Source organism: Acanthochromis polyacanthus, chromosome 14 (genome assembly GCF_021347895.1).
Source record: "Acanthochromis polyacanthus isolate Apoly-LR-REF ecotype Palm Island chromosome 14, KAUST_Apoly_ChrSc, whole genome shotgun sequence".
In the NCBI taxonomy this organism is placed as follows: Eukaryota; Metazoa; Chordata; class Actinopteri; family Pomacentridae; genus Acanthochromis; species Acanthochromis polyacanthus.
The window spans coordinates 7,149,540-7,174,326 of record NC_067126.1 but is presented as its reverse complement, the minus strand read 5'-3'; the positions used below and the strand labels follow the sequence as shown (position 1 = coordinate 7,174,326).

At 38.4% G+C, this 24,787-nt stretch overlaps 2 protein-coding genes and 1 long non-coding RNA gene across 4 annotated transcripts in view; 1 reads left to right on the top strand and 2 right to left on the bottom strand.

The window, feature by feature from the left end:
* Positions 1–914, bottom strand: part of LOC110959571 (abl interactor 2-like) — a 63,578-nt gene extending 62,664 nt beyond the window's left edge. Inside the window, exon 1 of one of the 2 annotated variants that reach the window (XM_051958840.1) lies at positions 722–914. In XM_051958840.1, coding sequence (XP_051814800.1) covers positions 722–838 — 117 coding nt within the window. In that variant the 5' untranslated portion in view covers positions 839–914. The remainder of the gene's footprint in view (positions 1–721) is intronic. The other variant, XM_051958841.1, reaches the window with a different exon arrangement.
* LOC127537111 (uncharacterized) lies at positions 769–13,905 on the top strand. Its single transcript, XR_007946596.1, has 4 exons — positions 769–883; positions 4,224–4,371; positions 4,679–4,756; positions 13,795–13,905. It is a non-coding gene; the product is annotated as an uncharacterized LOC127537111 (long non-coding RNA).
* Positions 2,602–21,779, bottom strand: tmem237a (transmembrane protein 237a). The gene is made up of 11 exons (XM_022206466.2): positions 21,373–21,779; positions 15,043–15,124; positions 14,827–14,955; positions 13,767–13,872; positions 11,457–11,611; positions 7,327–7,447; positions 6,078–6,269; positions 4,677–4,750; positions 4,504–4,591; positions 4,213–4,334; positions 2,602–2,797 (listed from the first exon to the last, which is right to left on the bottom strand). Exons 2-11 carry the CDS (start codon positions 15,110–15,112, stop codon positions 2,730–2,732), a joined length of 1,125 nt encoding a protein of 374 aa, XP_022062158.1. The 5' UTR covers positions 15,113–15,124; positions 21,373–21,779; the 3' UTR covers positions 2,602–2,729.
* Positions 21,780–24,787: the final 3,008 nt, after the last annotated feature.

Genomic DNA, 24,787 nt, shown 5'->3' with positions numbered 1-24,787 from the left:
GTAGCTTTTTGTCCATGACATCTTGATCCAAAAATATAGAACAAGTTTATGCTTCGCTTCAATCAAAATTTCTCAACATGCTGTAATGCAAAATATACTCAAATTGAATTAGTATTATTTCAAAACAGACAGTAAATATTAAGGTTAAACTGGTTCATGGTTTAAGGTGCAAATTCATTAGATATCCTGCCACAATTAAGATCCAATTAAGAATCACACCAGACTCCCATTAAAACATCTCTATTTAAATGAATCCTTGCTTATTTTTACAGGTTTAACAAACTGTAGAAGACGCTTTAAGACACCTTACAAATAAAATCGACCCCATTTTTAATTCAGCACATATAAATTACACAAACTGAATATTAAAATCAAAAAGACTGGAACTTTTGAAACTGTCACCCCACAGCCGCCAGAAGTCGCAGCGGCGTAAACCAATTATAAAAAGTTGATTTTTCATCAAAAGAGATCTTTAAGGTGCTAAATTTAAAAGCCGAATTCCTTTTTGGGTGTCTTTTATTCATTCGGACAAAAAGTTAGCTTGGAAATTTAAATTAAACTTGACTTCCGTGCTCTCCGTAAAAGCTGACGATAACATAACGGAGTTCGGTGCGGTCATTCCAACACTCCTCTCCCCCAGAACCGCCTTCTCCACCTCCGACTACTACTACCTCCGACATGTCACTCTCCCGGGCCCGGTGTTCCGGCAAGCGGCTCCTACCTGGACATAGTTGCTCTCGCAGTACTCGGCGACTCTCTCTAGGTTGGTGAAGCTGTCCAGTAAGGCTCTCCGTCCCGCAGGAATCTCCTCCTCCAGCAGCATCTGCAGCTCCGCCATCTTTACATGGTCCAACTAACCATAGCTGCGGCGCGAGACTCCACTGTAAGTATCCCGCTGCCTTCAGGGTCCGTGGGAAAAAACGTACACCGTTGCGAAAAAAGGGGAGGGAAAGGGGTTTTTTTCTTTCAAGGAGTAGATTCAAAGCCCAAGTGGTCAGTTTGAAAATATCTGTTGATCACATGATAAAACAGAGACACAAAACAACCACAAATCACTTAAGGTCTTCAAAAATGTCGACACACGCATGAAAAATGACCTTAAACACACCAGCACACAAAACAATTACAGTGATTGCAAACAGATGTAAAATTATTTTAAATAGCTACAAACTGATGAAAACAGTAAAAATAAACACACAAAACCATTTTAAAATGACTGTATACTAATTTAAAATTACCAAAAGATGTAAAATACCCATAAAGACACCCAAGATGATAATAAAGTCACTCAACGCTACTTCAAAATGCCAAGAAATGGATGCAAAGCTGGTAAAAAAAAAAAAAAAAAGAAGATGGAAAAAAAATTGCAAACAGGTGTACATCTTCGGTAAAATGACCAAAAAGACACCCAAAATGACAAAAACAGCACATAAAATAATCATAAAGACACGCAAAAATGATAACAAAAACACAAAACTATTTCAAAATGACTGCACACAATTTAACACTGCAAAAAGATGCAAAATTACAATTAAGACTTGCAAAAAGAGCAAATGCACACACAGACAAAAAATAAATTCAGACACCATGTAAAACTGCAAAAATGTAAAATGCCCATAAAGACACCAAAATGATAATAAGGACACTGAAAGCTACTTCAAAATGCCAAGAAATGGATGCAAAACAGCTGAAAAGATTCACAAAAAAAACTGCAAATGGGTGAAAGTCTTCAGTAAAATGTCCATAAAGACACAGAAATTGAAAAAAAAAAACCACAAAACAATCATGAAGAAAATTATAAAAGTAAACTAACTCTAAAACCCAAGTAGATGCAAAATTAGTACAAAAAGGTGATGCAAAATGACACCAGACACACAAAACAATTTCAGAATGATGGCAACTAGATGCAAAATTACCAAAAAGACGACCAAAATGACAAAAGAAAATCACACAAAACAATCACAGACGTGCAAAATGACAAGAATGACACACAAAACGATCGAGAAATGACTGTCAATAGACGCAAAAATAGAAAGAGATTAAAAAAGGACCATAGAGACAGTCCTGTTAACAAAAAGCACACACAAAATGATCACAAAGACTTGCAAAAACATTTAAATATGTCCGCAAAAAGATGCCAGCCAAACTACACAAAGATGAAAAACTGATAAATAAAATGACCAAAAATAAACATAAAACAATCACAAAATAATGCAAAATGACAGAAATGACACAAAAATAATTTTTTTTAAAAACTGCTACCCTACAAAGAGATGCAAAACGACTAAAATGACACTTAAGTACTGCAATTACTGCAAGTGATCCAACTGTTACCAATTTAGACTTTAAAACTGTGAAAGACACACCTAAAAACAACAAATACACACATGATAACTTTGAAATCACCATAAATAGGCATGAAAAGACTGCAAAGAGATGCAAAACAAAGAGAAAATTAATAAAAAGAGTTGAAAAATGTCTAAAAAGAGACAGAAAACGACTGCAAAGAAGTAGCAGAAATTAAAAATCACTAGACACAAAAAGACAAAATAACTGCAGATGCATGAAAATGCACAGAAAAGACACAAAACAAGCTTTTACTGTACACGTACTGTATTTCTTTATTTACAAAATCACAGCAATACAAAGTGCTAAGTAATATGTGGCACAAAAACATACATTAAATGAACAGATAAATGATCTTTAAGTCAGAAGGAGACAGAAGAGCTTCATGCAGGGATGTCCAGGGTCTCGTCTCCTCTCGGGTATCCCTCCACCTCCATCGTCATCAGAAACTCTGCAAAACAAAAAACCAACAAGTTATATTTTCATGTAAACCAAACAGCGACTGACTCACCTGTATGGGAGGAATTTAAATCTGCTTTTCTTTGGTGCCATCTGGTGGTAAAGTCAGGAAGAAAACGGCAAAGAAAAAATCCTATTAAACTGAAAGATGCAATACATGATAATGTGCAATTTTGTTCTGTTGTTTATTTCCATGGTTTGAATGACAAAATGCATTTTTGTGTCCTCATAAAAGGAAACGATTAAAGCGTTATGTGACTTTTCTCTGTTCTAAATCAACCAATCATGTCCTACTTCAGTCAACAGGCTGTTTGCATGTAGAGCTACAAGGAATATGAAAAGTTCTGCTGCTGTACACGATGCAGGACAGGAATGCTGGTAGAAGACTGTTAATCATGTGTTTAGGTCTGAAACTGTCCCACAATGCAGGATGTAAATGGAGTTTTTGGACAAATCAAAGTGAAATTAAAGTTACTGACTGAATATTCTTTGGAATAAATACCAATAGAATAATCAATGTTCTGATCAGTGTTCTATCAGCTGCAGGAAATCAAACATTAAAACATATTTATGTGATTTCTGCATCTCCAGCTGAATGCGTGTCAGGTTTCCATGACAACACGATGCATACAGTGTGTGATACTGTAACTACATGACTTCATTCGGTGGTTTTAGTAACCTACAGATCAGCAGGTTTACAGATAAATAGAATCTAAATCATCGGGAAACCATTTGGTTACAGAGAGACGGAACTTGAACAGAACCTGATCTGGACCAGCATCAGTTACCATGGAGATCTAGCCCTGCAGCATCACTTACCATGGAGATCTTGCTCAGTAGCATCAGTTACCATGGAGATTTAGCTGTGCAGCATCAGTTACCATGGAGATGTAACTCTGTAGCATCAGTTACCATGGAGATCTAGCTGTGCAGCATCAGTTACCAAGGAGATCTAGCTGTGCAGCATCAGTTACCATGGAGATCTTGCTCAGTAGCATCAGTTACCATGGAGATCTAGCTGTGCAGCATCAGTTACCATGGAGATGTAGCTCTGCAGCATTAATTGCCATGGAGATCTAGCTCTGCAGCATCAGTTACCATGGAGATCTAGCTGTGCAGCATCAGTTACCATGGAGATCTTGCTCAATAGCATCAGTTACCATGGAGATTTAGCTGTGCAGCATCAGTTACCATGGAGATCTTGCTCAGTAGCATCAGTTACCATGGAGATCTAGCTCTGAAGCATCAGTTACCATGGAGATCTCGAGAGCTAACTCTGATTTTAAACTCAACATACCTGCTAACACACTAATCTCACTTCATAGTTCAACAAAACAGAAACTCTAAACCATCTGTGGGTTAATTTCACTCTGAAACTGATCTACAGAAAGATAAATCTCCACCTGCCTTCTGTGTAGTCAATGTCCGGCCGTGTGGAGACGACGGCCCAGGCCAAACCCACCAACAGCGCCACCACCAGGTTCACTACGATCCACGGCCGCAGGATCTGCTGCTCCGAACCCGGAGGCCTGTAGGAGGAAGAAGGAGACCTGGATTACTAACCAGGTAAAACTGGCCACATCTGATAAGTATTTTGGTGATTGTTAGAGCTTAAAATGTCAGGAAATAATATTAATATTACTACGTTTTATTAAGTTTTTTTTTTTTTTTTTAAAAAGCAACAATTCAGATTCTCACCACAGAGTCTCGTTGGCAGTGGGGTAGAGGTTGATGCGATCGCTGGTCATTTGCTGGCTGAGGGACAGGATCAGGGCTATAAAATACACTACAAACACAGAGACAGATGTTGCTAAAACACCTTAATAGCCATCTTTATTAACATCTAGTCTTCATCTTGTTGTCTCACTTACAGAAAGACGCCAGAGCAGCCGGGTCCAGGGTCAGGAAGCCTCTCAGGGCCATGGAGGCTTTGGCCAGGTTCACTCTGCAGGTCAGACAAAGCACAAAACTGTAGTTAAAGTTGTGTTTGATACAAGTTTAGTTGAACTATGAGTCAGTTTTGTTAAACCTGACCTTGGGCACTACATAAACACACTATTTAAGAAAGCATACATTCCTCTAAATAACTTAAATGGCATATCTGTTCCAGTACTGGACGTGATCGATTGGTGGTCAGCTGGCAGTTTTTGCTGTTTTTGCACAATGAGTTAATGTTCAGTATGATCTTTCTGTTAGATCCCCATTGGTCTGCATTTGTAATAGGGATCGACAAATAGTCTTGCAGGTAAAATAGAACCAGGAGTGAATAACTTAGGATGTTCTCCTCTGTTTGTGGATCCACTGATCAGTTTGTCTCCTGCTGTTTTTCACGGTTTTCTGAATCTTTCACTGTTTTATCTATTTTATTTCCCACAAAGGTCCAGATCTTAAAGCTTTATTAATTATTGTTGTCAACATTCTGTTTCTCTTTATGAGCAATAAAATCATGTTGGTCTGTTCTCTCAATAACATTTTTGACTGCAGTAACAGAAATGTGGGTACATTATCTTGTCAATTCACTGCCTTGCACTTTGTCTTCATGAGACCTTTATTCTATCTTTATTTCTAGCCTGATTGTACTTTTTGTATTTCTTGTTCTGCTTCCTCCATGCCTTTTCTGAATGTTGTTGCTGTAACATGGAAATTTCCATGTTACCATGAGTGAAAGGAAGTCGTGCTATTTGTGTTATTTTTGATTTGTTTGAGTAGCATTTTCTGCCTTTAGTTCCTCTTTTTTTTGCAGAATCTGTGAGGTTAAATGTGTCTTTATCCTTTTAGTTATACATGTAAGTTATATTATAATAGCATCCATCCAGCTGTTTCCTGGACTCACAGGATATTTGTGCATTGCCCAATCAATGTGTTTCAGTCTCCAGCCTCCAAGTTGAAACACATCACAAAAATATGTTAATAAGACGGGTACAGAGCCAAAAAAATGCAGAAATCACACCTGTAGTGCATGAATCCAGAATATGTTTCATCACTGAGAACGGGAAGAAAATCCTCAGTGACAAAATAAAAAAATAACAGCAGAATAAATGAAGTGTTGAGTGAAATAACACTGATAAATGGGTTATGAGTGCTATAATGTCACATTTACTAGATTTTATAAGGTCAGCTTCTTTATGGGAAAGTAAACAAAGTGTCACAGAATCATGGAATTAAAGTTGCACGGGTTTGATAGAACATGCTCCCTCACTGGCAGAGAGTTGAAAGATGCAACTGAAGCTTGTACAGATGAGGTGTTAAGCAGCTGTTTGCTGCAGACAGACCTGTCGAATGCAGACACGGTGCTGATGGCCAGCAGCAGGTAGAGCAGAGACTGAGCCGGGTAGGCCAGAGGGTGATACTGCTGCAGCAGGTTGGGCAGCGTGGTCATCTGCTCACCGGCCAGCACGTACACAACGATGATGTTCCACACAGCGTAGCCGGCCAGGAAACCGTGAGAGAACAGACCGATCACCCTGCAGGTGGACAACAAACCACAGGACTGCATGGTTCACTCATACTCGGTTCACTCCTTTGTTATTAAACATGCATTATATTCAGAGCTCAAGTTTCTGAGAAGTCTAAAGTGTCTCGTGGTTTTACATGTGGGTGCCCTGCTTGTTTTTTCTTGTTCTAAACGCTCTCATGATGATGCACAACTTTATATTTCATCAAAGTATTCAGCAATCAATAAATGGAGGAGCAGCAACTTTTTAAAGCTGAACGACTGAAGTACTTTCAATTGGTTTAATAACTAAACTAGATCTGATGTTTGAGAAACTCTGTAATCTTTGCTTTCATCTTAGACTGAGATTTAAGTTCTATACATCATCAACAAGATAAACATACTGCTTTTTCAGATTTCTGTCACAGGGCACATTTTACTGCACAATCTGTTAAAGAGCCCATTTAAAGTGCACAATTACAGGTTTAACATTTTACTTTTGGGATATACTAGAATATGCTTACATGAAAAACATAATTTTTCTCATGTTGTACATTGCCAAACCTCCTCTTCTCACCTTTTGAAATAGTCCCTTTCAGCGTCTGTCTCTTTTCGACTCCCCTTTGGAGAAAAAGCTTTTTCCAGAAGGGCTTGGTTGGTTGTGTACTGTAACCCCAGATCTCTGAGTATAGGGAAGCAGCTCTAGTAAAAGTCGTTCTGCTTTTAGTTTGTTTAAGGGCCAAACTAGTATGTGGACAGGCGTCATGCAAATGTGTTACATGGTGATGTAGATAAGAAATGGACTTCAACAAGGAGTTTAGAGCAGAATTTTCTAAGGGAGCGAAAGACTTCCTGTAAAATGTGCAGACCTTTTACATGCACTAAAAGGCAGCTATATAACACTCTTTTGAATTTGGTTCTGGTACTTCAACAACAGTTAAACTTTGCCGAAGTGGGTGTAAATATTTAGCAACAGGAAATCTGTGTATAAGAACTAGTTTATGTTCTGAAATAAAACTAACTCCTGGTCAACGGAACGCTAAGTGATGCAAACAAGGTGTATGTAAATATATATGTTTATGTCTGACCTGAAGCAACTGTGGACCTTCATCGCGACATCTCTGGTGGTCCAGAACTGTCTGGGGTCCATGTAGTCGTCCATCATCTCCGAGTGTCGGAGGTGATCTACTCGTTCTGCCTGGAAACGTCCTGAACACATACGGTCGTGTTTACATCATTTCAAAGGACAAGAAATTAACTTACATGCATTTCCATGACACTAATTCCAATCCTAAACCAAACTTAAGAACTTAAACTTTAAAATTGAATAATTTATGTTACGTGGGTGTTTTGTCCCAGTTGCCGATAATATTAGTAATTCAAGTACGCACACTTGTTTATGTCCAGAAAGCAGCTGCTGGGACATTCCATTAAACCAACCAGTTCAGAAAAAGCAGGGTTTTCTTGGGCAATAATTTCAGTATAATTAATGCAAAATGCCACCTTCATACTATGAATACTGCCGGGCTGCAGTCATTCTCTGAAATCCACATTTTCTCGCCATTTTTGCTGGAATTTGCACTTCCCCATTTCCCAGCTCTCCTCCACTTTCCAAACATGCAGTTTTTGGCAGCTGTACCCGACCGGCTGGAACAATTATCACAAAGCTTTGGCATGCTTATGCAGATGCACGTATCTGATGAATCGCAGTTTATAATTATATATTATCATTTTATGATCAAATATTTTTCTTGAAAACAGCAGAACGAATTTTTAGTGTCACGGAGAATCAAATTAAATGATTTTTAACACCTTTAAAAGCTTTCATTTTCGCAAAATCAATTTAATTACTATTAATGCTTTTCAATGCCCTGCAGAATCCCTGTTGAAGTACATGTAGAGTAAAGATATATCAGTATTTTGAGCCTCATAACTTCATCAGTACAACAAACAGACATGAAAGTTCTGTTAAAACCTGAAAACAAGTGAGTTTCACATCCACTCCATGTGTCACAATCTGAAGCCAAAATCTCATATTTGCTCAGCACGATTTTTGCTGTAACCAACTCTAAGCATCAATATCATGAGATGTATCTTAGTTTGAACAGTAAAACTGCAGCAGTTTAATGTAAATGACAGAGATATAGAAACAAGTATTGGTACTGTTGTCCTGCAGGTCAACCTTAACTCGTTATATAGTAAAAATCTATATATTTTCACAGTGAAACTTCTGATGTTCACATTTTCAACATTTTTGGGAAATTTTTGAACATTTTTTGGTGGAAAAAAAGAAATGTTAAAAAATGTTTCTTTAGAACATTCACATAAAAATCAACCAAAATCCAGTGAAATTCGCTGGATTTTGGTTTGTTTTTTTGTGAATGTTCTTAAAGAAAATATTAGACGTTCTACTGATATATCTGTAATCACTTCAGATATTTTTAGGATTTTTGGAAGATTTTTACAAATTTTTAAAAATATTTACAAGAATTTCCTTGCAAAATTTGGAGGATTTTTTTCAAAATAAAATTTTCAGAAATTTGGAGAATTTTTTTGCTGAATTTTTGGAATTTTTTCAGACAAGGAAACAATATTTTTTTGGTGCTCATAAATGACAGGATAGTTAAGGAAAAATATTGTGCTGGACAAATTTGAGGTTTTGGCTTCTGTGTCACCTGGAAAGGATGCAAACTTGATTTACTTGCAGTTTTTTTTTTTGTTTTTTTTTTACCAGAGCTCAACTGGGTTTTTTATGTAGCTTTATAATAGCTAGTTAATAGCTAGTTTCATGCAGCTATGAAATTATGAGGCTTAAAAATGCTGCAAAAAATAATACAAATTAAGAAGCGCAACATTTTGACCTGTGCCTATGAACTTGAAAGGCCTGTAACTCTAAAAATATTAACAGTATGAAGAAACATTTTTGCATGGTTTCATCAAATACACTAAAATTCTGATTTTGAGGGGGTCATTTGGGAGGCACTGACTGATTTTTCGTGGAACAACGTCGTTATAAACGTTACGACTCTTTGCTGTGTCTTTTTGGAAAACCCTAATATAAAACAATGGCTTAATTGTACACTGTGGTCACTTTTGAGCCTGAACTTAGTCCAGCCAGACCAAAGCAAACGCTCTGAGAGTCTCTGAGGAGATTTGGCAGGTCAGGTGAGACCTTGTCTGCCAGTGACCCACATAGACAGCAGCACTGCTTCTGCTGGATTAGAGAGGCTGCTGCTGTCAACAGGAATGCTTTCCTACAACTTCTGTCAAAAACACTAAAAAACCAGCAAAGATGCTTCCAGCTGAGCGACATTTTAACGTAATTTTGCTTTGCTGAAGTAAATAAAAGTCAGTTACTGCTTTTAAAGGCTTTTCTGTGGAGCTTTAGACCTTTAGTGGTACTGTGGAGGTGTTTTACTTCAGTGTTTGTCAAAAAAAATCCCAAATAAATGTCAGAGTACCTCCAGGTGTGTGTTGATTTTGCTGCTTATTTGCTCATTTCTAAATCTGTCTGTATCTGTCTTATACACACGTGGACAAAATTGTTGGTACCCCTCAGTTAAAGAAGGAAAAACCCACAATTCTCACTGAAATCACTTGAAACTCACAAAAGTAACAATAAATAAAAATTTATTGAAAATTAAATAATCAAAAACAGCCATTACTTTTGAATTGTTGATTAACATAATTATTTAAAAAAACAAACTAATGAAACAGGCCTGGACAAAAATGATGGTACCTCTATAAAAGATTGAAAACTATTTGACCAGAGTGACATGATTAACTCAGGTGTGTCATTTAATTGACATCACAGGTGTTTCCAAACTCATAATCAGTCAGTCTGCCTATTTAAAGGGAGACAAGTAGTCACCCTGCTGTTTGGTGAAAAGGTGTGTACCACACTGAACATGGACAACAGAAAGCGAAGGAGAGAATTGTCCCAGGACATCCGAAAAAAAATGATAGACAAACATCTTAAAGGTAAAGGCTATAAGACCATCTCTAAACAGCTTGAAGTTCCTGTGACAACAGTGGCTCATATTATTCAGAAGTTCAAGACCCACGGGACAGTAGCCAACCTCCCTGGATGTGGCCGCAAGAGGAAAATTGATGACAAATTGAAGAGACGGATCGTTGGAATTGTATCCAAAGAGCCCAGAGCAACCTCCAAAGAAATTAAAGGTGAACTCCAAGGCCAAGGTACATCAGTGTCAGATCGCACCATTCGTCGTTGTTTGAGCCAAAGTGGACTTCATGGGAGACGACCAAGGAGGACACCACTGCTGAAAAAAACTCATAAAAAAGCCAGACTGGAATTTGCAAAAATGCATGTTGACAAGCCACAAAGCTTCTGGGAGAATGTCCTTTGGACAGATGAGACCAAACTGGAGCTTTTTGGTAAGGCACATCAACTCTATGTTCATAGACTCAAAAACCAAGCATACGAAGAAAAGAACACTGTCCCTACGGTGAAACATGGAGGAGGCTCAGTAATGTTTTGGGGCTGCTTTGCTGCATCTGGCACAGGGTGTCTTGAAAGTGTGCAAGGTACGATGAAATCTGAAGACTATCAAGGCATTCTGGAGAGAAATGTGCTGCCTAGTGTCAGAAAGCTTGGTCTCAGTCGCAGGTCATGGGTCTTCCAACAGGACAACGATCCAAAACACACAGCCAAAAACACCCAAGAATGGCTGAGAGAAAAGCGTTGGACTATTCTAAAGTGGCCTTCTATGAGCCCAGATCTGAATCCCATTGAACATATGTGGAAGGAGCTGAAACATGTCATTTGGAGAAGACACCCATCAAACCTGAGACAACTGGAGCTGTTTGCTCATGAGGAGTGGGCCAAAATACCTGTTGACAGCTGCAGAACGCTCATTGACAAATACAGAAATCGTTTAATTGCAGTGATTGCCTCAAAAGGTTGTGCAACAAAATATTAAGTTATGGGTACCATCATTTTTGTCCAGCCCTATTTCATTAGTTTGTTTTTTAAAATAATTATGTTAATCAACAATTCAAAAGTGATGGCTGATTTTGATTATTTCATTTTCAATAAATTTTTATTTATTGTTACTTTTGTGAGTTTCAAGTGATTTCAGTGAGAATTGTGGGTTTTTCCTTCTTTAACTGAGGGGTACCAACAATTTTGTCCACGTGTGTATTTGGCTGCTTCTGTGTCATATATTTCAGCATGTAGAATATGATTCACACTCACGGTTCCTCTCCACAAAGACTCTGCCGACCGGCTGGCTGTGTCCATGCGGGGCAGAGAACAGGGAATGCTGGGGGATCGGTGACGGGGCGTCGGCTACGATATCGTCGTCTTCAGCTCCCAGGTCGTTGCTGTAGTGCTCAGTCGTCTTCGTCTTCCTGCCCAGATGACACAAGAAAGGGAGTTTTACACAGAGAAACTTGTATTTTAAAGTGCACTAGCTGAGTGCAGTGATGATCTGCAGCCCGTCAATCCACTTTTGTCTGGACTAGGGATAGACCAATAATCGCTGCCGATATTTGGCATTTTACAAATTATCAGTATCGTTTTTTTTGATTTTCCAATTATTGATAAATGAAATGCTCTACTTCAGGTCTGATCAGCCTCCTCTCTGTCTGTCGTCACTCTGTGGTTTCAGAAATGTCTCTGAACAAGAAACACAAACTAGGAAGTTAGCTTCTCTCACAGTGGCTAATGCTACGCTAACAGCTATAGAAGGCAGCAACAGATTAACCTGAATCACAGTCTGGAAAACAACAAATAATAAAGATTTAAGATCTGGACCTTCGTGGGTGTGAGGGCAATAAAAGTGACCGAACAGAGAAAGATTAAGAAAACAGAGAAGAATAACAAGAGATAAACTGATCAATCTCAGTCAATCCCACATAAACAGAGGAGATCATTTAATCATTCCTGTTTCTATTTTACACTTTCAGTTTGTCATACTTTATAATAAAGAAGTCTAGTTATGAATGACAGGTTCTCTGCTCTATTATGCTGTATAAACATCACACTTAATGCATATCAATCTTTTTTAATTACCAAGAAAGCCCAGCAAAAAACAAAAAAACAAAAAACATATTGTCAACCCCTCATCTAGACTGAAATATACACCAACCAGCCACAACTTTAGAACCACCTGAGGCCTGAACTCCACAGACTTCTGAAGATGTTCAGTGGTATCAGACACTAAGACATCATCAGCAGATCCTTAAAGGTTCAGAGTGGGGCCTCCATGGGTTGAGCTTGTTTTTCCATCAGAGCCCACAGATTCTAGATCAGAATTAGATCTGGAGAATCTGGAGGTCTGGTCAACACCTTGAGCTCTTTGTCGTGTTCCTCAAACATTCCTGAACGATGTTTGCAGTGTAGCAGAAAGACAGGTCGGTTTAGTTAACCTGTTTTTTCAGTTAAAGCAGTAAAAAAAGAAGATATTCTATTCCCACAAACATGAGACATTCAGGAAGCTTTGCAGTGTTTTAGATCCAGAATCAAGGTTTGTCACCACCAATAATTTCCTTTCATTGTTTTTACTGATTTTGTTAATTATCTGACACTGATTGACCTTAAAGTGTTGTATTGCTTCATCTATTTACTGCTTCGTGGTTGTTCTATTTTTCTGTACTGGCACAGTGACGACAGATGCAAATTAGCTGATAGCTAACTCTAATGCAACTACTTTTGATTGTTCATGTCCCTGTATCAATGAACAAACACACTAAAGAAACATCTACGCTACCGTTCAAAAGTTTGGGGTCATCCAGGCAGTTTCACGTTTCTCAGCATCTACATTTTCAGGAACTTGTGCTACAGTTGCTGTTCTGTAGGATCAAACCACACGGATCAGGCTTAACTCCTCTGTGCATCCAGTTCACCAGTTGTTCTTCCTTGGACCAGTTTTATTAACACCTGCTGTTCTTGAGATGCTCTGATCCGGATGTCTAGACTAAACAGATGATCCTCTGGCTGCCGGTTTTTCCTGCTTCCAACACATCCACTTCAGCAGTTGAGTGTTCAGCTGCTGCCTGATAAATCCAACCCACTGACATGTGCCACTGCAACAAGACACCATTATGATTCACTTCACCCCCCAGTGGTTTTAATGTTGTGGCTGATTGGTGTATAATTGCAGTAACTTTTCTGTTTCTTGAACACATCTGAGGCTTCATCTTTCCCACATGCAGTGACTGGAATAATAACTGGGGAACTTCTGTACCGATGTTGTCATGCTGTGAAAACTCGATAGAAAAAGGAGCAGTGGCTGTATGTGGTTATATCTGACAGTTTTAGGGGAGGCAGTAGGTGTGCAGGGTACAGATGAGGAAGCAGATACGAGGCAGGAAAGACGAATTTAGACGTCTTACATGCAAAAAGTCACAACAAAGAGGAAAGCATTTTGTTATTTAGAGGATTTTGCATCAACTTTTCCTTGATTGTCCCTCTTACTGAGATTTAGCTACCATTTAATGGACCAATTATGCTTTGTGCCTGCTTTTCAATAACAGTATTTCATCATTTGTTGTTGGTCCTAACCTCTTCTTTTTTGTCCTTCTGGTTACAGCAACAGTCGTCTCCTCTCCATCCAAGGTTGACTCGGCCATGGTGCCGTTTGGCATTTCAGCGTTTTCGGTTTCCTGGTCTGGCAAAACAAAACACGAAAGTTTCCAAGAGCAAGAGTTCTCATCATATTTAACAGCTCAGTCATTATGATAAAACATGAACTCTTCCTTAAAGATGGCGTGGCACCTGAATCTAGTCAATTTCATAGTTTGACGTGTTCATAAGGAAGAACAGCAAAACATGACATAAAGTGCATTAAAAACAGCACCATAAACGACACAAACAGGTGGGATGACCTCTTCTAGCTCTACAGTACTTATTAAATGTAGCTAAGCCATCATTTTTAATACAGCAGATAGTGTACGGCAGTATAGAAATGTAGAGAAATAAGATTAAAGTTAAGTACCCTAGGAAACAAGTTATACCTAACAAGCTCAGATCTTATGGTAGGATGAAGCAGTACTTTTTTACTAGACTTTTTAAGACCCTACAATATTTTATACTGTACCAAATTATTTGAGCAATTGAACAATTAATAAAACAACTTGTATGCAGCACAGGTTATATATTATCTTGTAAAATATACTTTTATTGCAAATGTACCAATGTGTACTCTAACACAAAAAGAGCAATTTATACTCTGTGTCTCCAGAACACTACTGCTACAAATAAGTAAATGAAAACTGACTTAAAATAAAGATAATAGAAGGCATGTTTGAGAGAAGAATGGGCGTTGAGAATTGGAAAATTCAGAAACAGCAACTCTGCTTATGTGAAAGGAAATTTGAGTGTGTAAAGTGCATAAAAATAAAATGCTTCCGCTGATTAAACCTGAGAAGGAGAACACAAAATGTTTCCTTCTTGTCATCTTAGAATTGGTATTGTTTTAGGACACAGTGTGCATGGAGGTCATCTGCAGCTGTGTTTTTTTTATAAGACATCACGAGGGGAACAAAACTGCAGCGGTTAAAGGGTTCACCACATAGCAAACACTTCCGTTTTTTCTTCTTTTGTGACGTAACAGTTTTTCTACCTATCGTAGCAGCCCTCTTCTTTTTCTTCTTCTTCTGTGGTGCTGGATCCTGCGGTTCAGGGGTTAAAGGCTCCTTGCTGTCAGAATGGCTCCTGTTGGGCCCTTCCTCCATCTCCACCTCCAGGCCCACTAGAACAGAACAGGAGAGAATCAAACAGAACACCACAGAGCGCTGTGTGGAGCTGCAGGTATTTATGAAGGTATTTACTGCCTCACCCTCTCCCTGCTCCTCTCCATCGTTCACCTCCTTCTTCGTCTTCTTCTTCTTGCTCTTGACGGTTGGCATGGTGACTTTTCTCTACGAGAGGATCAGAAGTTCAGTCAATCACAAAGATCTCCCAGCGTGCTACACACTGTCGCTCTTTTGAAGGTAATTTAGGTCACTTAATTAATCTCTGACGAGGATCCTGAGGTGGCCGGGTGGTGATGCCTGTTAGAGATAGTTGGATTATCTGTGAGCTCTGTGGACAGGTGGTGGAGCAAAGCTTTTCTACAAAGAACACCATGTGAGTGGACACTGACACCAAACCATCCTCCATTCTGGTCTTTTCTCTTAGATCTGAACCTTGAAACTTTTTGAGCTCTTCATCCAAAGGTTACTTACTTAGATTTGGGGTTTAGTCTTTTTATTTCAACAGCTACACTGTAGATCATGCTTTTGTTTTTATTAATTGGATTTCGGTTTACCCAGCTGAGAATACACACGTGGACAAAATTGTTGGTACCCCTCAGTTAAAGAAGGAAAAACCCACAATTCTCACTGAAATCACTTGAAACTCACAAAAGTAACAATAAATAAAAATTTATTGAAAATTAAATAATCAAAATCAGCCATCACTTTTGAATTGTTGATTAACATAATTATTTTAAAAAACAAACTAATGAAATAGGGCTGGACAAAAATGATGGTACCCATAACTTAATATTTTGTTGCACAACCTTTTGAGGCAATCACTGCAATTAAACGATTTCTGTATTTGTCAATGAGCGTTCTGCAGCTGTCAACAGGTATTTTGGCCCACTCCTCATGAGCAAACAGCTCCAGTTGTCTCAGGTTTGATGGGTGTCTTCTCCAAATGGCATGTTTCAGCTCCTTCCACATATGTTCAATGGGATTCAGATCTGGGCTCATAGAAGGCCACTTTAGAATAGTCCAACGCTTTTCTCTCAGCCATTCTTGGGTGTTTTTGGCTGTGTGTTTTGGATCGTTGTCCTGTTGGAAGACCCATGACCTGTGACTGAGACCAAGCTTTCTGACACGAGGCAGCACATTTCTCTCCAGAATGCCTTGATAGTCTTCAGATTTCATCGTACCTTGCACACTTTCAAGACACCCTGTGCCAGATGCAGCAAAGCAGCCCCAAAACATTACTGAGCCTCCTCCATGTTTCACCGTAGGGACAGTGTTCTTTTCTTCGTATGCTTGGTTTTTGAGTCTATGAACATAGAGTTGATGTGCCTTACCAAAAAGCTCCAGTTTGGTCTCATCTGTCCAAAGGACATTCTCCCAGAAGCTTTGTGGCTTGTCAACATGCATTTTTGCAAATTCCAGTCTCGCTTTTTTATGAGTTTTTTTCAGCAGTGATGTCCTCCTTGGTCGTCTCCCATGAAGTCCACTTTGGCTCAAACAACGACGAATGGTGCGATCTGACACTGATGTACCTTGGCCTTGGAGTTCACCTTTAATTTCTTTGGAGGTTGCTCTGGACTCTTTGGATACAATTCCAACGATCCGTCTCTTCAATTTGTCATCAATTTTCCTCTTGCGGCCACGTCCAGGGAGGTTGGCTACTGTCCCGTGGGTCTTGAACTTCTGAATAATATGAGCCACTGTTGTCACAGGAACTTCAAGCTGTTTAGAGATGGTCTTATAGCCTTTACCTTTAAGATGTTTGTCTATAATTTTTTTCGGATGTCCTGGGACAATTCTCTCCTTCGCTTTCTGTTGTCCATGTTCAGTGTGGTACACACCTTTTCACCAAACAGCAGGGAACTACTTGTCTCCCTTTAAATAGGCAGACTGACTGATTATGAGTTTGGAAACACCTGTGATGTCAATTAAATGACACACCTGAGTTAATCATGTCACTCTGGTCAAATAGTTTTCAATCTTTTATAGAGGTACCATCATTTTTGTCCAGGCCTGTTTCATTAGTTTGTTTTTTTTAAATAATTATGTTAATCAACAATTCAAAAGTAATGGCTGTTTTTGATTATTTAATTTTCAATAAATTTTTATTTATTGTTACTTTTGTGAGTTTCAAGTGATTTCAGTGAGAATTGTGGGTTTTTCCTTCTTTAACTGAGGGGTACCAACAATTTTGTCCACGTGTGTATATCTGTGAGAAAGACATCTGAGTGTGCATTTTCCCACCTTTGGTTTGAAATTTAGATTGAATTGTTTTCATATATCGACACAACTCTCTGCTCTGTCAATAAATACGGTGCTACAGTCAGCCTTAGCTTAGCATAAAGGCTCAAAGCAATGGGAAAAGCTCACCTGGCAGTGAACAAATGACTCTTACACTCTGCAATTAACATGTGGCATCTCTTTTGTATTGCATGAACTCCAAAAAAAGTGTAAATCAAGTTGGATTTTATGGATGCGCACATGCCAGATAGTCTTTATAGGTTCTTATTGTTGTTGATGAGAATAATAGGCAACAGTTAATGCGCCCGGCCAAGAAATACTTCATTTTTACCAATGGACAAAGTTGCACTAACTGTTTTCTTATAATCAACACATTAAGAGAGCAACTCTAAAGACATGCCGCCAGTTTCTCACTGACCACTAATAGAATTTCAGCAAAATATTCTCTGCAGCAAAAACAAAAGCAATTCCCCAGTAGACTACCTATCATTCATGTTGGATACATGGCGGTTTCATGTTTGGTAAATGTCCCCAGAGCTTAGAGATGTTAGTCTTATTTGTATCAGGTTTTACTGCCAGGCAGGTTTTCACATACAAGGAATTTGACTGTTTACACTATTTCTTTAAAAGTCTGGAGTCACCCAGATAATTCCATGTTTTCCATGAAAACTCACACTTTTATCCATGTGCTAACATAACTGCACAAGGGTTTTCTAGTCATCAATGAGTCTTTCAACACCATTAGCTAACACAATGTAGCATTAGAACACAGGAGTGATGGTTGCTGGAAATGTTCCTCTTTACCCCTATTGAGATATTTCATCCAGCTAGAACAGTCATTTACCACATTAACAATGTCTACACTGGATTTTTGATTAATTTAATGTTATCTTTACTGAAAAAACTGCTTTTCTTTCAAAAATAAGGACATTTCTAAGTGACCCCAAACATTTGAACGGTAGTGCAAGTACATGACAGTAAAAAGCAACAAATAGATTACAGTGCTACAAGATGAATAAGACGCAGTGTTAGAAATCAAATTAGCAGTAAGTGTTTAAAAATTACAAAAAGCATTAGAAATAGAAATATTTTCAGTGTGTATGAATGTGCAAATTGTTGCAAACATCCATGGTTTGTAGTCTTTACGCAAGGCTAAGCTAGGCTAAGCTAAGCTAATCATATCTTTAGCTTCATAATTAGCACACAGGCATTTCCCAAAAGGTTAGTCTGATTTTTTAAGGGTGAAAAGTGTCCAATGAATGAGGCCCAGTTGGTTCATGTTATATTAAATTACAGACCGTTCCTAGTTCAGAATAATTTTCCTCCTGGTTCACTCGTATTCTGTTTCTATCTTGTTTCACTCATTTTTTTCCATTTTTATCTCATGTTTCACTTGTTTTGTTCCATTTTTATCTCATAGTTCACGCTTTTTGTTCTGTTTTTTTTCCAGTTTACCTGAATAGTAACTAAAAGAATGTGAACACAAGTGAAAGAGGTTAAAGTGAAAGATGAGACACAAAACGTCTAAATAAAGTTTACAAAAATATTACTGCTCAGTAATATCAGCGAGGATTGAAGAAACAAAGCAAAACGTTGTCCTTGAAGCTAGACAAGGCATTTTTAGTGATATTTATTTAAAACCTCTACAATCTACAGCACTCACAGTCCTGTAAAAACTTCTTCCAAGCTGACTGATTTGTTGACATCTCATTTAATCCATAACAAGAAGGCATCAGACGCACAAATGACCCACTCCCAACCTGCAGAGGTAGCGTGAAAAATAACAATACAGGACTCTTTCCAGGCTCTGTAATTGGAATCAGTGACCTTTAAATCCTTTAACGAGGATCAATTGGAGGACAAGTCTGGAGCCAGAGACCGCAGTAATTCCACCTCCAACTGTTAGGATCCAGAAATCAAGAGCAGAAGGAAAGTTTCCTCTGCAGCAGTCATCGGCCGCTGCTTAGTGGCACTAAGTAGATCAATTCTGCTGCACAATGTTGGCATCAGCTGGTCGTTGGTGATATCACAGAGGAGCTGAATGGAGTGAATGAGCTGCTATTTGTGTTTTAAAGTGCGCACAACAGTGTGATGTTAGGACAGAAGCAGTGTGAGCGAAACACACTTCTTATTGGCAAAAGAGACAAGAGGTAATAGAAAAACTGAAACTGAAAAATATGAATATCTAAATTTTAATATTTAGTTCAGCATCGGCGCAAAAAGCTGCACTTAAGGACACTTTGAGAGCAGCGAATCAGTCAAGTGCACTTCAGTACGTTTTGCATTTTAAGCATATTAGTCCTAAGTGCACATAATAAATTAAAATTAAATGTGCTTTAGTGCTTTTTTCTGCATTGCATTGATGCAAAATAGTATCCTTTGACAATACACTCAAAAAATGAGTGCATTTACAGTAATAGACGGATTAATCGGTTGATCAAATGCCAGTTTAAGACAATCTGCATCAGCCGGCTATTATTTTATGAGGCCACTACACTAAAAAAATGAATGTAGAGTCTGCAGGGAGGCAGCTTTGTCAGTTTCAACATATTCAGTGAAAATGTGCCAATGCCAACGGGAAGTTACACGAGAGAAAACAGAAGCATTCTTAGCTTTTAATCCTTAATGTAATTTGCAACTCTTAATAGCCTATAAAATAGTAAATGTCTGTATAATTAGACTAATTTAGGCTGACATTGTAGTGAGGGGAGACTTCAACCAGTTAAACCAGCTTAAAGGCTCGATAAACTACTGACTCCAAGTCCTGGGAAAGTTTTGCAGATTTACCTGCTAAATAAATAAAATTTCACAATGGCATTTCCTTTCTTGTTACTAATATACTCGACAGCTTTTTACTATTATGACTACTGGGCATTACTGGTGTAAAAGACAGTTCAATAACGAAATTATGATTTATTGCTAAGTTCAACCATCATAGAGTGACATAAAGTTTTAGTACGGCTGCAATTTTTGAAAGCAAGTGATCTGAATCCACACCAAAGCTTGATGAAATCCTGCCTGTTAATTGGCAGCGACAATCATTGCAGCTTTTGTCTCCTTTTTCTTGAATTTGCTGATCAGAAAAACAATCCATATAGGACTCAAAAGTCAATCTGAACCGTGAGTTTTGGGATCCGTTATGTGTCTGAAGTGTTAAATATTGTAGCTGCCCAAACCAACAAATCACTGCCATTATATATGAGCCAGCTCTCAAAACAATCAGCACAAGCTACTGAAAAACACTGAGCATAAATGTATTAATTTTGTGTCTTTTCCAGAGTAAACCCGCTAAAAACAGGCTGTAAAACACTGAATTGTTTGGATCTGGCACACTGGTCAGCTGTGGGGCTGCAGCGAACAATTATCTTTGTTGTTTATTATTCTTTTGACTATTTTCACAGTTAATTAAGTAATTGTTTGGTCTATTAAATGTCACATAAAGCCCAAGATGACAAAAGATGTTCAGTTTACTGCACAGAGGCAGAAAAAAAGACACATTTTGACATTATTTCTTTAAAACATGATTACATTTGGTTAATTCATTAGCAAAATGGCTGCTTATTAATTTAATAATAGACAACTAATCTACAAATTGTTGCAGCTCCAGTAAAATGGCAAGGGCCTAAAATGACAAATGATATTCAGTTTACTGTCACACAGGAAGAAGAAAGACACATTTGGCTTTATTACTTTAAAAAATCATCAAATTTGGTTAATTCTTTAGCAAAATAGCTGATAATAATTAATAATATACAACTAATCAACTTATTGCTGCAGAGACTGACTGGAAATGAACCAAATCCACAGAAGAGGAGCATGACATGAGGGTAAAAGTACCTGATAAAACTAATATTTGAAGCTTTCCTTAAGATTGTCTAATCAAAGAATTTTAACACTCAACTAAAGTTGCATCTTTTCAACCAAACACCTTTCAAAAACTGCACAAATCAAACCAAATGTTGCACCATCAAACACAAGCTATCTGCTCTTTGAGGAATTAAAGAAAAGCACATTTTTAATTAAACTTAGGACCAGGGTTGCTTAAATTGTCTGCTGCTGCTCAATAGTACCTTTACTTTGGCTCACTGCCTTTAAAGGATGACCTAATTAAATGTCTGCATGAAACACATTTTTAAAGAGATATTTCCAGGTGCATTTCAGAGATTTTTGCTCACCTGTGCAGCTGATTCTGTCTGCGGCTGTAAGGAGCAAACACAGCAGATGATCCTCCTCTGTGTCTGGTGTCTTAGGATGAAACTTCCTTTTATTTCTCCGTCTTCAGTCCTTGTTTAACCCCAGAGGTGCATTCAGGATGACTGCAGGACGAGTTAAATGAAAAAACCTGCAGCATAAATAAAGTTGAGGAGGTAAAGGTGAAGCAGAAAGCAGGAACAGAGGGGGGAGGAGGCTCATGTGCAGCTTTGAGATCCTGCAGGGTTTAGACAGGGAGGTGGATCATGTGCTGAGCCCTGCCAGCCGGTCCCGCTCTGTGATTGGCTGATCGGATGTGATGTCACCTGCTGGCAGAGCTGCAAATTAGCCATGGATGCTAATAACCTCGCAACAACGCTTCCTCCAGCAGGTCCACTCACTTGTTACTATGCAGAAGGAACAGAATAAAGTTAGTCTGAGGCCAAACTTCTTTTTCAAGCACCTTTCATTCAAATATTCTCCTGTAATCCTGAAACACAATGTGAATATCAGTGCATATAAATAAACCCTCAATTATTGTTTTCAAAACAGCATCTATGAAATATGATTTCAACAAGGCATGATACACACTGAAAGCAATAAAAAGTAATTGTACTATTGTATCCTTCAAGTTAACTTCAATAAGTTTTAGACACAATGAATATCAGTGGAATTGATCTCTAAAGAATACTTGTATTTGGGGAATTTTTCTCTATTTTTGGTCGTGAGAAAGAAGTCAGAAAAGCTGAAAAATACAGGAAATCAGATGATCAGACCGTCTGGAAGCAAAGTTTTACATGATATTATATAATAAACATGTTACGCCAAGGTTAAAGTATAAATTAGCCTAAATGTTTTTGTTTTAGCTCTTAAGTGAGACTAAACTTCCTGATCTGTTACTACATCTTTGTAATTCTTTTTTTTGGTTACATCAAAACTTTTCAGAATTTCACATATTGTAAACAAAATAACAGTCCTTCTATTTCTCACTCCTCTGTGCCTTCATGTTGTTGTTTTCTTCTTCTGTGTTTTAGGCATATATTAGGCCAAACTCCTCATAAGTGGGCCTCCATCACAACAGTAAACATGGTGAAGAATGCCTTTTATTTAGAGGTACAGTCATACATGGCATTACTACTTCTACACTGGCTCCACATATTAATTTTTATTAAAACATGCAGACACTAAACAGAGCCTTTTAATCAACATGGCTTATCAGAGGGACTGCTTTGTAACTGCTTGAGGTGGCTGTTATCCAAAAAAATAAAATAAAGTTAACTAGGCTGAGGCGAAGAAGAGGAAACTCAGAGTCGACAGTGACTGAGAGCGCTAATTAACTGAACTGATCCATGATTAATATTGAATACTAACAACAATACACAAACACAATGGCAATACAATGCAGAGAATAATATGCAATTCCAGTTCCTGTGGGGTTTTGTGTGTTTTTCTTCTTCAGTTGTGTCTAATTCCAGTTTTTAGGGCTGTTTTTCTTCTTCACTTACACTGGTATTAATACACATTGTACATAACTGTCCTGCAATCACAGACTAATCTAATATCATCCATCCATTCTCTATACACCGCTTAATCCTCACTAGAGTCGTGGGGGGCTGGAGCCTATCCCAGCTGACTTAAGGTGAAGGCAGGGGACACCCTGGACAGGTAACAGTCTGTCACAGGGCTACATACACAGACACACAATCACACTCACATTCACACCTACGGACAATTTAGAGTAATCAGTTAACCTCAGCATATTTTTGGACTGTGGGAAGAAGCCAGAAAACCCACACATGCACAGGGAGAACATGCAAACTCCATGCAGAAAGATCCCAGCAAGGCCAGGACATGAACTGGGGATCTTCTAGCTGCAAAGTGACAGTTTTAACCACCAAGCCGCTGTGCAGCCAAATCTAATACCAACACATCTGATAATCTGTGCTATTGTCAATTCCCACAATTTTGCAGCTTTTTGGTAAATAGCAGCATTTTTGCCACCTTGTATCTGTAGTACTGCAGAATCATTGTATCATGACACCATCGTTATTGTTGGAAATGTGTCGTGATAGCACTGCATCATGAGTTACTGTGTGATTCCCAGGTTTAGTTTTAAAGCAAAAGGATTGTAGGGTGCATACTGCATGTCATTTCCCTGCTTCTTGTCCCACATTCGTTGTGAATCTCTTCTATAACAAGCAACACAGAAGAGTTTTACTGTTATTTCTTGACAATTTACTCTTTAACTAATGTCTTTTTCTGTGACTAGCATAAAGGGAAATTTGCATGTTGTAAAACTGTGTGAGGCATGAAGATAAACAGCATCTTAAATGAATCAAATAAAATGTTGGATTATGAAATGTGATTCAGTTCAAGTGAATAGTAACTTTAACTTGATCGTCATCTTTAGGTCACATTTTGCTTTCAAACCCTTTAAGCCGTATAAAACTGCTGGAGCTGAGCAGGTGTGCTGGTTCTCCAGTGAAGCTAACAGGTCAAAGGTCAAACCTTCACACAGCAGAAAGCAGGTCAACAAAACGAATCCTATTAGAGCCACACACATGCACACAGAGTGACCTTAAAGAGGCTGGAGTGTGCCACTGGAATTATCATGCAGTTAAAAAAAAGCTAATTATAATAACAATATAAATGCATTAAGGACATTTGCATTTAATTATGCAGTTTTAAATGATCAATTAATGTCAGCTACCAATTAACTTCACATTTCCAGCTGTTACAAGAAAAAAACATTGAGCTTTAAAAAGGAAAAATGCTTTTAATGGTTTACCGATACACTATATAATTCCTATTGTACATTTCCCTGTGACTTACACCAACAGCTGAAGTTAAATCTCCTCTTTGGGTGTTGTTATTGCAGCTTGTGACCGTACAAACACCGCTGCTTACACATTCTCCACCCACTCACTGCGTTACGTATCTGTTTTGTTGTTACACCGACGGTCACTCGCTGCCGTTTGTGTGGATGACGGTCGGGCTGAACGATGCAGGGAGAAGACACTAATCCTCCCCTTAAATCGCCTGAGCTACAGCTGCCCTGCAAAGGATTAGGCTGAGAAACACAGGAAGGTTAACCCACAGCGTCCACACCAAGTGTGGCTGCACAGCTCCATCACAGCTGCTGGAGACTGCAACCAAACAGCCGACAGCTCATTTAAGTCCAGCTGCATGCTTACTATGTCATGATTCTATTCCAATACAAGAGTTTGAATGGATTTTAATCAACAACTTACTTGTCCTGCCCCTCAGCATGCTCAGGTGACGGCTAAGCAAAGCCATCTTCAGTGTTTAACAAATATTAGCAAATTAGCTGAAGAAAAAGGACTTTACAAACTGCACTGACTGCACATTGATTGTGCAGATCCTCATTAGAACACAAAG

What these genes read in the sequence shown, in the direction of transcription:
- tmem237a (XM_022206466.2), bottom strand. Translation starts at nt 15,112, where the DNA reads ATGCCAACCGTCAAGAGCAAGAAGAAGAAGACGAAGAAGGAGGTGAAC. An exon ending in GAAGAGGGCTGCTACGATAG is followed by an intron (nt 13,873 to 14,826) that starts GTAGAAAAACTG and finishes TTGTTTTGCCAG; the next exon opens with ACCAGGAAACCGAAAACGCT. An exon ending in GGACATTGACTACACAGAAG is followed by an intron (nt 2,798 to 4,212) that starts GCAGGTGGAGAT and finishes TTTGTTTTGCAG; the next exon opens with AGTTTCTGATGACGATGGAG.